General features: G+C 47.0%; 1 protein-coding gene across 4 annotated transcripts in view; it reads right to left on the bottom strand.

Moving 5' to 3' along the window:
* Nucleotides 1-13,617, bottom strand: part of RAB3IL1 (RAB3A interacting protein like 1) — a 59,829-nt gene that overhangs the window by 34,918 nt on the left and 11,294 nt on the right. For 2 of the 4 annotated variants that reach the window (XM_062577974.1, XM_062577976.1), the window contains 5 exons: nucleotides 13,065-13,193; nucleotides 12,839-12,951; nucleotides 9,546-9,645; nucleotides 8,367-8,433; nucleotides 5,266-7,919 (listed from right to left, as the gene is read on the bottom strand). In XM_062577974.1, coding sequence (XP_062433958.1) covers nucleotides 7,837-7,919; nucleotides 8,367-8,433; nucleotides 9,546-9,645; nucleotides 12,839-12,951; nucleotides 13,065-13,193 — 492 coding nt within the window. In that variant the 3' untranslated portion in view covers nucleotides 5,266-7,836. Of the gene's footprint in view, nucleotides 1-5,265; nucleotides 7,920-8,366; nucleotides 8,434-9,545; nucleotides 9,646-11,864; nucleotides 11,889-12,838; nucleotides 12,952-13,064; nucleotides 13,194-13,617 lie in introns of those variants that run through there. The other 2 variants (XM_062577972.1, XM_062577975.1) reach the window with 1 other exon arrangement.

Genomic DNA, 13,617 nt, shown 5'->3' with positions numbered 1-13,617 from the left:
CTACCCTCATTGCTGTGCAATATTCCTCAGGCTTAGCCTAAAGAGACCCAAATCCTTCCCTTCCTTTCCACTCCACAGCTTCTTTTCCACATCACAGACTCTCATTTTCTATGTACCTAAGGTGACTTTTTCCTGCATCACCTCCAGTTCTAAGTGCCTCACGGACAACCCGCCACAAGTGCTGTTTGCTTAGGACAGCCTTCATGTGCCCAAAGAGAAAGAGTTTCCTCTAAGTAGTGCCTGGGTGCACACAGGCGCTGCTTGAACAGTCACTCATGTTTACGTACCCTACGGCTGAGCCACGTACCAGGCAGTGCAATCTATGGCTTTTACTTTACAGAGGCACAAGCCTGCCTAAATTTCTTGTTCAGACTGGAGTTTGCCTTCCTGTCAACCAGGCAAGGCTTGGATCCATATGGACTTCACAAACTGCAGGCAGAAACCACTCTAGTTGCCACACTGAGCCCAGAGCTGTGATTTGCTCTGCCAGATCCTTCCATAGCCTCCTCCCCCCAAGTTAAGCTCAGGAAAGATCACACACAGTAGCTTCATATTGCTGGCTCTCTGTGTAATCTCACTCACCCACTGTGGCTGCTGTCTGTGAATGAGTACTCCAACCCAGGGCTGCCCCTCCTGACCTTTGGTAATGGAGAGGTCCCAACAGCTGGAGTCCAGCTAGAAACTCAAACCCTACCACCAATGAGCCAGGCATCTTCTGCATCATGGTAGGAGATACTCAGGACAGGTGCCTCATTCACCTGCTGTCCCAACTTAGGCTGCACCCATTGGGGGCTTATTTTCCAGCATGAGTCTCCATGGGTCTTCCTCTTTCTAGGTATTTGTATCCTCCACACGCTCCTCAATTCAACTCTCAAATAACCTCACTAGATATAATAGCTCTTCTTCCTGTCCTGCAACATAGCTGTCCCTAAAGTCTCTCTACGTACGATCTACACTACAACTATCTTTAGAGGTCTTTCACTGAAAGCTCAGTCCATACAGCTTTACACCTCCCAGCTCTACAGAAGGCTTGCTGGTGCACTATGATTCTGGGTTGTAGATAGGCTTATTTAGCAGTTGCTGAGCAACTTGTTCTCAAGAGACATGTCATATTCTTGCTTTCTCCTGTTGGCTACAGTTTCAAAGCCAGTACATTCACCTGTCTTGGTCCTCTTGAACTCTGCACCATCAGGGCACAACATCACACTAAGCAGAATGGTTGTCAACAGGGAGCACAAGTGCTCGGAGCGTACATGTGGACAAACACACATGACAAAACACACTCTTCAGCAAGACACTTTCAACAGTAACCAAAGGGCTGACGTTGCCACTCACATGGACCAAGCAACAGGCCAGGAAGACAATACACATTAATGGATTTTCACAATAAAGGCAAGAAAGGAAAGCTACAGAGATACACCTGTCAAAGGGTTGCAGAGAACAAGTTAGCAGACGTGATGCCTTCTCAGAATCAGAACCATAGGTGAGGGACTAACTACCCTAAAGGTGATCTGAAATTAAATACTTGCTTTTCCCATGGGGACTCTCTCTCCCCAACTGGGCAGGGCTGACGTTGATGAGGCAGGGCAGTCTCTGCCTAATCCGTCTGTGCCCTCTTGTGGCGGTAACAGAGCAATTCTGCATGCTGAGACCGAGAGCGGCCCCAGTTCCTAGGTGAACTGCTGCTATCACAAGGACCTCTCAATGTTTTCTGCTCTGGCTGTACCTCTATCTGGCTTCTCAAAGATCACTGATCTTTTGCTTTTTCTCCTCCACTGCAATCGCAAATGGTACAAGAGATCTTCCTCATTAACCTCCAGTGCTAAAGGGAGGGCACATACCACGCTAGCAACCAGCCCGCATCTCTGACTTGTGCTAAGTGACTGAGTGTGCTGAGCGAGAAGCTGGTACACAGCCTCTGCTGTGGCTCCAAGAGCTGCACAAGGGTTGGAGGCTGTTGCTGTATCCATAGACAAGGATGACCCAACCACAATCTCCCGTCTTCCATGATACAAAGAGGCTGCACCTAGCCCATCAAGAGAATCACACAGAATCACAGAATTTGTAAGGTTGGAAGGGCCCTCTGCAGTCCAACCCCCCTGTTCAAGAAGGGTCACCTAGAGCATGTTAGACAGGGTTGCATCCAGGCAGGCTTTGAATATCTCCAGAGAAGGAGACTCCACAACCTCTCTGGACAACCTGTGCCAGGACTCTGTCACTCTCACAGGGAAGAAATTCCTCCTCACATTCAGGCAGAACTTCCTCTGGTTCAGTTTGTGCCCAGTGCCTCTTCCTTTTTGCATGGCACTACTGAGAAGAGTTCAGCCCCATTCCCTTGACACCCTCCCTTCAGGTACTTTTACACATTGGTAAGACCCTCCCTCAGTCTTCTGTTCTCCAGGCTAAACAGGCTCAGCTCTCGCAGCCCTTCCTTGTAGAGCAGATGCTCCAGCCCTCTCATCATCTTCATAGCCCTACGCTAGAATCTCTCCAGTAGTTCCGTGTCTCTCTTGTACTGGGGAGCCCAGAACTGGATGCAGGACTCCAGATGAGGCGTCCCCAGGGCTGAGTAGAGGGGCAGGATGACCTCCCTCGACCTGCTGGCAACACTTCCTAATGCATCCCAGGATACCATAAGCTTTCCTGGCCACAGGGACTCATGGTCAATCTGTCATCCACGAGCACTCCCAGGTCCTTCTCTGCAGAGCTGCTCTCCAGAAGGTCAGCCCCCAGCCTGTACTGGTGCATAGGGTTATTCTTCCTAGGGGCAGGACCCTGCACTTGCCCTTGCACCTCAGGAGGTTCCTCTGTGCCTGACTCTCCAGCCTGTCCAGGTCCTCTGAATGGCAGAACAGCCCTCAGCTGCGTCAGACACTCCAACCAGCTTGGTATCATAGGAAAACTTGCTGAGGAGGCACTCTGTCCCCTCATCCAGGTCATTGATGAAGAAGTTGAACAGGATGGGAGCCAGTACTGAGCCCTGGAGAACTGCACTAGCCACAGGCCTCCAACTAGACTCCACGCCACTGATAACAACCCTCTGAGCTCTGCCTTTCACACAGTTCTCAAGCCACCTCACTGTCCACTCGTCTAACACATTCTTCCTGAGCTTGCCTAGGAGGATGTTACGGGAGACAGTGTCAAAAGCCTTGCTGAAGTCAAGGTACACAACGTCCACTGCTCTCCCCTCATCCACCCAGTCAGTCATGCCATCATAGAAGGCTATCAGATTGGTGAAGCAGGATTTCCTCTTGGTGAATCCATGCTGACTACTCCTGATCACCTTCTTTTCCTCCATATGCTTGGAGATGACATCCAGAATGAGCTGTTCCATCACCTTTCCAGGGATGGAGGTGAGGCTGACAGGGCCTGTAGTTGCCTGGGTCCTGCTTCTTGCCCTTTTTGAAGACTGGAGTGACACCAGCTTTCTTCCAGTCCTCAGGCACCTCTCCTGCTCTCCAGGACCTTTCAAAGATGATGGAGAGCAGCCTGGCAACAACATCCATCAGCTCCCTCAGTACCCATGGGTGCATCCCATCTGGGCCCATGGATTTATGGATGTCAAGTTTGCCCAGATCTCTAATCCTATCCTCCTCCACCAAAGGAAAGTCTTCCTTTCTCCAGACTTTCGCTCTCTCCTCTAGGCTCTGGGATTTTTGAGGACTACCTTTAGCAGTAAAGACAGAAGCAAAGAAGGTATTCAGCAACTCTACCTCCTCTGTATCCTTTGTCACCAGGTCTCTGCCCCATTCGGTAGTGGGCCCACATTTTCCCCAGTTCTCCTCTTGCTATTGGTGTATTTGAAGAAGCCTTTCTTACTGTCCTCAACATTCCTTGCCAGACTCAATTCCAAATGGGCCTTAGCCTTCCTCATTGCATACTCAGACATTCTTACAATCCTCCCAAGTAGCCTGTCCCCTCTTCCATGTTCTGTGCACTTTCTTCTTCTGTTGGAGTTTTGCCAGGAGCTCCTTGTTCATCGATGCAGGTCTCCTGCCTCCTTTGCTGGGCTTCTTTCTCCTTGGGATGCTCCACTCAAGCTTGGAGGAAGTGATGCTTGAATACCAGCCAGCTCTCCTAGACCCCCCCCTTCCTTCTAGGACCTTAAAACCCAGGGATTCCTCCACGTAATTTGCTGATTTAATCAAATTAAAAGCTAAGCAGCTGGACTACCAAGAGTCCAGTGGGAATCCAACTGCATTTGGTGTTTGAGTTATGTCTTGGCACTTCCCCAGCCCAGCAGGATGCCAGCTCTCAGCACTAGTGTTAATCACCACCCAGCAGGGAGAGCAAAGTGAGAACTTTTCTGGGAAATTGCAAGAGTTGTTTCTGCTTCCAGCCTGGAAGAGGGATCAGAAAAGTATTTTGCTACCCCAGGATCCTACCCACCAAGTTTAGGGGACTTTACAGAAAATAGTGGGCATGGAAGAGGGCCCTTAAAATAACCAGCAGGACTGAGTCACACTGGGGCTACTGCCACAATTGCTCCAACTCCTTTTTGGATGGAAACAGGATCAAAGATATTGGCCTAAGTACTACTACTGAGGCAGCTGACCTATGCTGCCCAAGTCAAGCAGCAGCCAGTTACAAGAGAGGCAGACTGAAAAGAACTGTTAAAAATCCTAATCCCTTAGGACACACACTGGTGAGAGAGGTGTAGAGCATAGGCCTGCCTGACTCTTGTTGCCCAGGAGGGAACATTAGGTTCCAGGGCACCTTTCAGCCCAGCAGCATGGATAAAAAGCTGTTCATTGCCTTCTCTGCTAAAAGGTTAGAATTTCTAACTACAGAAGGGAGATCAAACTCCTCCAGCTGCTTCACATTTGAAGACAGCACACTTTCCCCATCCTGCAGTGCCTTTAGCAGTATTCCAGTAAATGAGCTCCACAGCACACACAGGGCATGGGGCTTTTCACCGAGTCAGCCTTTCCCCTTATCCTTGCTGCGAACATAAGCAATCCCTGTAAGCCTGCCAGCTGAGGGAAAATGAAGCCCTAATATCTACTCTAACTGCCATGCAATCAAACTGGCAGCCCTTCTCTAGCACTTCTGTTGCCTGTTTTTTCCCAGGCAGCAAAGTTTGTAAATAGTGCATTTTTAAAGGCTTTTCCTACTCCCTGTAACTCAACCTCTCCTGCAAACTCCCACATACTATCCCAAGTGAGATCATGAGCCAGCCGAACTTCCCTACCCATGCAGAATTTTCTTTTCACTACCGAATTCTCACACACATACACCAGCCTGACCCTTGAACTGCAACCAGACTTCAGGAGGTTAACAGTAAATGTTTATTTTCCTTTAATAAAGAGCTGAGTGCAATCATCCCGCTGTTAATGGAGTGACTTCAGATTAATTTACAAATTGTTCTCTATGTTTTGTTTTAAATGTAAGACAATCTTATACAATGCATTTCTCCAATCCCTTTCATCCCAAAGTGCTTTTCAAAGTGACATTGGGGCAGGAGGAAGCCCATAGAGCAAAACATCTCCTACACTGAGAGACCATCTCACTCCCACTGCTGCAATGCAGCTACATTTGCTGTGCAATACACAGGGAAACATGTAGACATCCCAAGGTCCAGGGAAAGCAGCTCCAAGGAGAAACCACCATGAACAAAATTTACCTGAGCTGAAATCTGCAGTTGGGGAGGATATTTCTATTTTTTCCCTCTTGTAAAGCTGATGTCAAATTGCCACAAATCTGAAGACAGTAACTAAAAAGCGCAAGTTTATCATCAGCTTAAGTCCCAGCCTGACTCCACACCAAAGATGTTTTCCCCATACTGTTACTCCACGTTTGAAACTTACTTCTTTGATGAAGAATAGCAGACACAGGCACTCCCCTAGCTATGGTGAACAGCATGCACTAGGGGCACTCAGTTGTGAGTGAGGCAAAAGCAGAACCAGAATGGTATCAACTACTCTGGCTTCAGCCCTTTCAGAGCTGAAGGTGAGTTCCAAAGTAGTATGTATCTTCAGTAATGTTCTCCCAGCTCCAGGGATGACAATTCATGTTTCACACAGCTACTTACCCTCAGGAAGTGACAGCATATGCCAGTATGGCTATAAGAAAAGGAGCACCCTGAGGAGCAACTCAGCAGCGTATAGTAAGTCTCTGCTGAGTGACAGAAAAGACTGCACTCATGAGGGTCTTCCACACCAAGGTTTTCTCAGATCTACTGTGAAGTTGTCCTTGCATTAGCTCCCAAACCATAACTTGGTCCTCCTCAATCTATTCCTCCCTCACCTGGACAAAACCACAGCAGCTTGGTTAGTTTTTTTCTGCCAAAGATACAAAGTTTCTACTGCAGCATCTCCCAGGAAATGATGAAATTTATTGGAGCTGAGGATAATAATTCAGTTATGGGCACCAACCTGCTAAGAGGGGAGCTTTTATGACAGCAGATACATAGGCTAACATCTCAGAGCCAGAGTGCAGAAATACCATATGAGACAAAAGCCCCAGGGCAGTGGGGGAGATGATTCCAAAGTCACTGAAGAAGACTAATCAGCTATCGAACACTCATGGTTTTAATGCAGTTCCTTATAGGCAAGTCCTGGAGCTGAGCTCAAGCTATAAAGGGCCTCTGCTTTCCAAAAGCCTTGGCCACATCTCTCCCAGCACATCTTGAGGCATCTTATAGCCACATCCCTCACACATGCATGCAAAGATGTCTCAAACTTCACCATTGAGGATGACAGCCTGTGAAAAGCTGGGTTTCCCCAACAGAAGTGAGCCTCCAGGCCTAGTGTTACACTGAGAAAGAAATCTCCGGGCCTCAACAGAGCCCAACTAGGGCAGGCATCTTGTGGAGACAGAAAGAATCTGGCCTGGGACAATGATTTCTATCAGGACAGTGGGAACAGCAGTGTCCAAAGCAGGAATGGCTCAAAGGTATTTGCCCATAGCAGAGATTTGTATCTAAGAGTACCACAAAGGACTTTCTGCACCTAGGACCATCACACGGCAACACTTAAATGGATCTACATCTGCCTGTGATGACTGCAGCAGATTCTCTAAACTATAAGAAAATATTCTGCACTGACTGCAGCTAAGCCATGGCCAGCTGTGAGTTATACAATTTCCCTGCTCACTTTCTTCTGCTGAAGCCCCCAGGTGTACAGTTCTGACCATTCCCCCAGCCTGGACTGCAACAACCCAGTGCCAAATTGCAAATTAAAAACAGAAACAAAACCCTCTTTGTGACTCAGCTAGCAGAAAGCTTCTCTTGAAGGCTCCTTAAAAGAAGTAAGGAAGTACTTGGAAACCGGCTATTCATGGCTCTCCATATGATTTTTTTTATGCTGTTGGCATTTGCAGGGCTGTTAGAGGAGTAACTGATCAGCAGGGGCTAGGTGTATGGCTGGACAACAGCACTCTCCACCCCAAGGAACGATGGACAGCCAGCCAGCATCTGTCCTGAAAGACTTGCTTATAAAGAAAGGAGCTCAAGATTCCTGCCTTGCACAGAACTAGCCTCAGACTATGCCAAAGCAGATTGCATATAAAAACAGAAGTTTAAAAACCGGATATAGGCTGCATAAAGGAAACTCCATAGAAGACAGTCTGTAGGTGGCCACCCCCGAGCAGCCAGGACCAGCCCGGCTCTGAGAGCGCAGCGTGGTGCCTGCATTCCAGTCACAGTCAGAGGAGAAGTGGGACAGCCAAAGGGGGAACTTGTGCTTCTTGCTCCATGATCAGCATCAGGCAGAAGGAGCGAGAGAAGGGAGGAAGCAAGGCCCACGGTGGGAGAGGCACCACATTCATCTATTTGGCAAACCATGTTCAGCAGACCATTCATACAGGAGCAGTCTCCTTCCACACTCAGGCCTCAGCTTACATCTCACTGGGAAAAAAACCAAGTTTGGCTAGAGACATCTCCCTCCGGAGCCGCATGACTTCCCAGTACATCAGCTCCACTGCAAAGCAAAAGGGATGGGAAAGGGTGGGGGGAGAGGAGGAGAGAAGAGGAAAGAAAAAAAAAAAAGTAAGTAAGACTCAGCTGGACACCACTTGATTTTGTGCTATGCTTTTGGTAGAGTACAGCCAGATTCATTCACAAGTAGGGGAAGCAGACATGCTAGAGGGACCAGCAGAGTAGGTCCATCAGGTTACTCCCGCCATATCAGCTCAACCCCAGAGCAAAACTCCCAACAAGCTGATGAGCAAGGAAGGGGTGCTCCCCTCCCTCCCAGTCATTAACCTCTCTTGCTCCTCTTCTGCCATTTAACTATTTCTGAAGGACACAGAGAGTTCATGGTACCCCAAGCGGGCCCCATTCCTGTCACACTGAACAGAACCTTTCAATTGCTCCCAATAGCCCACAGAGGGCACTCCCAACGCATGCAGCCATTATCCCCTCTTACCATCCTGCCTCACCAAGCCCTGCTGGATATATCGAATATATGTGAAAAAGTTGCACACCGCTGTGATCTGAGAGACAGAAAGAGAGAGAAAAAAAAAAAAAAAAAGGAGGAGTCAGCTACAGAACTGCTTGGCCTGTCAAGAGGCCAGCCACAGTACCCAGTAGGAATTTAAGCACCTGAGAAATAGTACCACATACTGTCAGAGTGAAAGAGAGAGGAAGAACGCTGGCAAAAATAACAATCCCATTCCAAAATATTGCACTACCCAGGAAAAAATGTGCAAAAACTCCAGATTACTGATGGCTTGAGACATAAGTGATCACCACTGAATGAGGCTGCAAAAGCCATGAACTTCCTTGGAGAGCACTGACTCCTGCCTGAATGAAAAACTGGAGTTAAAGGTTTCCACAGAAAGCGTGTGTCCAGGGAGGGGAGGTGAAGGCAGTTCATGCCATATTGCACTGTTTTGGAGCAAGTGACCAAAAAAAAATCTATACATTAGCGGAGGTGGGTTTAGCTCAGTTGGTTAGTGTGTGGTGCTGCTAACACCAAGGTTGCAGGTTCAAACCCCGTATGGGCTAGGCTAGGCTGAGGGTTGGACTAGATGATCTCCAGAGGTCCCTTCCAACCTTACCATTCTATGATTCTACGATTTGCAGTGCTGGCTCTTTTGATCTGTGGCTCAGAAAAGCATTTAAGAACATGCTTAAGGCTGAGAACCTGTAGAACAGGGCAGACACTTTAAAGAAGTGCTCTGCTGAATTAAGGCCCCCAACAGCAAACTGTTCACTTTCTCCCTGTCCAACAGTTTGTCCTTGTAATCATTTGAGTCATTGATCTGTACTGGAACAGAAACAAGAGCCAATATTTAAAGAGCTGAAAATTAGTCTTCAACAAGGAAGGGAGAAAAAAGGAAAAAGGCTCTGTAATGAATTAGACCATAGAAGATAACCACACTGGAGACAGACTGCCTGAAGGAATATAAGCTAGAGCACCACAACGTGAGATGGATCCAAGACCTACACACTAGGCAGCCTGATCAATAGCCACTCTGATTCCAAGAACCATACTCAACCCTCACAGGTCCCTTGTCAGTTTGAGGGCTGACCCAAGACTCCTCATCTTGCAATGTGGAACAATTTTGGAGGCTAAGGCACACTGGGAAGGTAGAAGACTCACCCTGGCCCGGCAGGATGGCGAAATGTAGTAATAATTCCCAGAATCCCCCAGCATGATACGGTGCTTGCAGGTCCTGGGTAGGCCACTTAGAGCACATCTTCTGCAGGGAAAGAAAAAACAACACTTCAGCCTATGGCAATCTACTGGCACTGTAGAACTCAGCAATTCAAAAAGCTAAAGAAAATCTCCAAAAACAGGTGAGAACAAGAGGTTCAGAAATCAGGTTTGTGTCAGCCAGCTTCCAGAAGAAAAAACAGAGCTAATATATGCCTTTTGCTCCTCCAAATCTTCCAGAAATAGCAGGTTTAGGAGACCTTAGACTAAATATTTGCTACCACAAATTATTCCATGCCCAAGTAAACTGTGACAGTATCCTTTCCCTGGCAGACAACCTATGACAGAACTACAGAAAATATGAAAGAAATTAGCCTGAAGTAGTGTATAGTAAATATTATCTAGGCTCTGCACATCTCTTCTACATTCCAAACAAGGCTGTTGAGGAGCTTCTGCCCAAGTGTCTCCATTTCCCTGGTAGGTTACATATATGGTGCCTGGGGAAATCAAACCTGGTCTCAGAACAGATAATTCCAGCATTTGAGCAGAATCAGCCCCATCACTGGCAGGACCCTGAAATTCATCTGAACTCACAACCTTTCTTCAGTGTCCTCCAAAATGGTATTTTCCTTGAGAAGTGTCCCTGCTTGGATCTTACCATACGCAAAGCCTACAAGGCTACCATACTCCAGGAAAAACATTTAAGGACAGCTGTTTAACTTGCAAGTGGAAAGTTGCAAGTGGAAACTTGTGGAAACTTTAAAAGCACGATTTTAAAATGAGATTTCTGTGGCACAAGCAGCAGCCAACAGGAACTCTGTGTGACCTCTCAAGCTTCTCTGTCACCCTTTCTCACCACCAAGCAGCACAGACCATATTGTCATCAGCTGCTCGAACTGAGAACTCAGAAAAGCTACATGGTAGCCTTTATGTTGGGATGTCCTTTTATGTTGCATGTCCTTTTAATTAGCTGGGGCCTGAATCAAAGCCACTCCACCTGAAGCCACGTGGAGTGGCTTTGCACTGACTTAATGATTTTTGGATAAGGTTTACAGTCCCTAAGAACAAACAAATCCCTTCCTGTGCAGACAGGGTAAAAGCTTAGCTTCACAACTGCAAGGCAATTTCAGATCAAGCATCGGAAATAGAAGTCTTTTCAAGACAGCTCAGAGCCCAGGAAGACTGGCAAAAGACATGATCAGCAAGAGCGAAGCATGCCCCTGATTTCTTGCAGTTTCCTTCCATTATTCACAGATGGTGATGAATGGTTCTCATTATCAGCCAGTGGCTTCCTTCATTATCACTTAATTCAGTGAAATAGAATTTCCTGCCACATAGTCATTACCACATTCTCAGAGAACAAGTGTCTGCATGGTGGAAGAGGGACATCATTCCCCAGCTGCAAGAATTGCACCAGAGGCCACAGAAGACGACAAACACAGCAGATGATGATCTGGAGAGCTTCTGAACATTTGTCAGTACTTGCTTTCTCCTCCTATCAAGCAAATATTAGCTAACAGATAAAAGCAGAAGCATGGGCTGTAAACGTTCAGATGCAACGAGATGAGCTCAACATTAACAAAACAAAACTGAAGATGACTAAATCCTCAGAAAGTACAGGACAAACAGAATCTTTGTAAAACAGACACCTTTAAGAGGTCCTTAGTTTAGGCACTGGTGTACAGAGAAAAAGAAAATCCTGCTGGTTATTCCCAGCTTCACTGGTACCACTTGGCCTAACCGAAGTTACCACAACCATGGTGAGGAGTAACCTAAATCATAGCATGAGAACACCTACCCTTCGGCACTCCACATACCCCAGGGTGCCTTGCCAAGCACACCATCAAACAAGCCAGCGGGCCTCAGCATCTTCTGACAGATCAACTTTTTACTCCAGCGTTGCATGGACAACGTCACAGAACACAGTAGCCAACTCAGTCCTGAACTGTCTATGCTCCTCAAAAGTTTTGGACTGGGGTCAATAGGTGCAATACGGCGCTTTTTCCTCTCTGCTGCACAACACGCCCAAAGGTGCCATAAAAATCAGGATTTTGCATCTGAACACAGACAAACCCCTTTTGGGCCATTTATTACCATGAGCAAGGCTAATTACCACCTTGGCTGGGTGGTAATTAAACAGGTAATTAAAAGAATTTAGGTTAATTTAATTCTAGCCTCAAAGCTGCTAATCCCCACTAAGTTAGTAACTTGTTAATGGATCAGAGATCTTTGATCACTGACTAAATAAATAAATACTTCACTTACGTAACAATTTGTGAGGGGAACCCACTGTGAAGAAATAAGAAAAAATTAAAAATTTTTTAAAAGGGAAACTGATAAGGATAAATACGGAATGGGTTGTTCTCAGCACAGGCCTGACCCATACTCTTGGAACAATGTGTCTAGAGTTAAGAGAAAATGCAGAAGAGCATGGTAGGAGGTCCACATCGGAGCAGAGTTCACAATTAGAGGAACATCTTAGCCTATAAGGTGCTTTGCTTGAAAGTGGGGAGTGGAAGAAGGAAGAATAGGCATAAGCCCTGACCAGACTCTAATTCAATAGCTGAATAAAGTCCCCTTTCTTGGTCTGGAAGAGCATGTCACCTTCTGCTACTGCTCTTCTTCCTTGAGGTAGTTTGTCACATCAGACACATAGCCATGCAGCTCTGGAACAGCCATAGCCCTTTCCATCATCAGGTGGGGAAGACTGTAAGCAGCAAGAAGGGATCTTCTGACCTAGCCTCAAAACCACCTGGAGCACCGAAGTCAGCAGTATAAGGTGAGCTCAAACCTCATGGGATTCAAGCACATGAGATATCACCGCTCTGACTTAGCCCTCTCACCCTAGGGTATGCACAAACACACCCTTCAGAGACCATTAAAATAGGTGTGATGGGGGGTTTTGTTTTGTTTTGGAGGGTGTTTTTTTTTTTTTTAAGGGGAGGAAGAAGAAAAGAAATGAAGCTCTTTTGAGCTTGAAGGCACTAACACACTGCTGAGTTACCCCTCTAACAGTCAGTGTCAGTATATCAGCTAAGCCAAAACACTAAACTCTTCACATGAGATGGAGGATTAAGTTGAGCTGAACTACTAATGATCATAAGCTGGGAGCACAATCAGCTGAGCCCTGGTAACTTTTCAGCTCATCTGACTGTGCAAGGCCTGGCCAAGCATCACGTAGAGGTGCAAAAACACTAATGGCAAGGGAAGAAAATGGGAGCACAAGAAAGGTTCCTTACTTTGGCCCACCGCACTCTACTGCTGACACCTTCACCACAGGCAGTGTCTGCGAAGCAACAGGCTCGATGGTGAGTGTGTTCTGCTCCACAGCTGCTCGCACCAGTTCTGACAGCTGCAGCAAAGAGAAATGACTGCAGATATGGGTGTGCAATGGACCCTCCAGAGAGGGTACAGCTTAGGTGTTGCCTAACTGTGCAATTTTTCTCCTCCTTTTCCAGCACTCACCTCCTGCTTAGTGAAGTCCAGACATGGTCCTACATCTTCTCGGTAAATTCTGTCCAAGAAGGAGCAGGATTTATCCAGAGTTGGAGACTCCTTCCAGGCCTGGAACTCAGCAAATAAAATAGAGTCGACCTGCAGCAAGTGTCCAAGAAGGGTGGGAAGAGAAAAGTTTGGTCGAAGAGAGAGATACCATATCTGAAGGCATCTGTTAGTGCACAGGTAAACCTAGCTTCTAAACATATCTGCTTTGACACTGAGAAAGGCTCCCACATCACTGAAGCATCTGAGGGAACCTGACTCATTTAAAGGGTCTTCTGTCCCCCACCCATCAGCAGTTCTGCACCAGACTGACACAGCTATGCAGTTTCTGGCAAAATAAACTCACTAGACACCTGCATCTCTCATCTTCCTCCAGGCAGGCCAGAGCCTTTGCTGCAGAAAAGCTGTCAGGCAACTGCTATATGAACCAAGTTCCTACTCAGCCCATGACAAGAATGACAAGGGCAGCTAAATGGCAAAGCACAGTGGCAATGATACCCAGGACACAGGAGGCCAA

The sequence above is a fragment of the Rhea pennata genome, chromosome 5, assembly GCF_028389875.1.
Source record: "Rhea pennata isolate bPtePen1 chromosome 5, bPtePen1.pri, whole genome shotgun sequence".
Lineage (NCBI taxonomy): Eukaryota > Metazoa > Chordata > Aves > Rheiformes > Rheidae > Rhea > Rhea pennata.
This window is presented reverse-complemented; position numbering and strand designations above follow the sequence as displayed.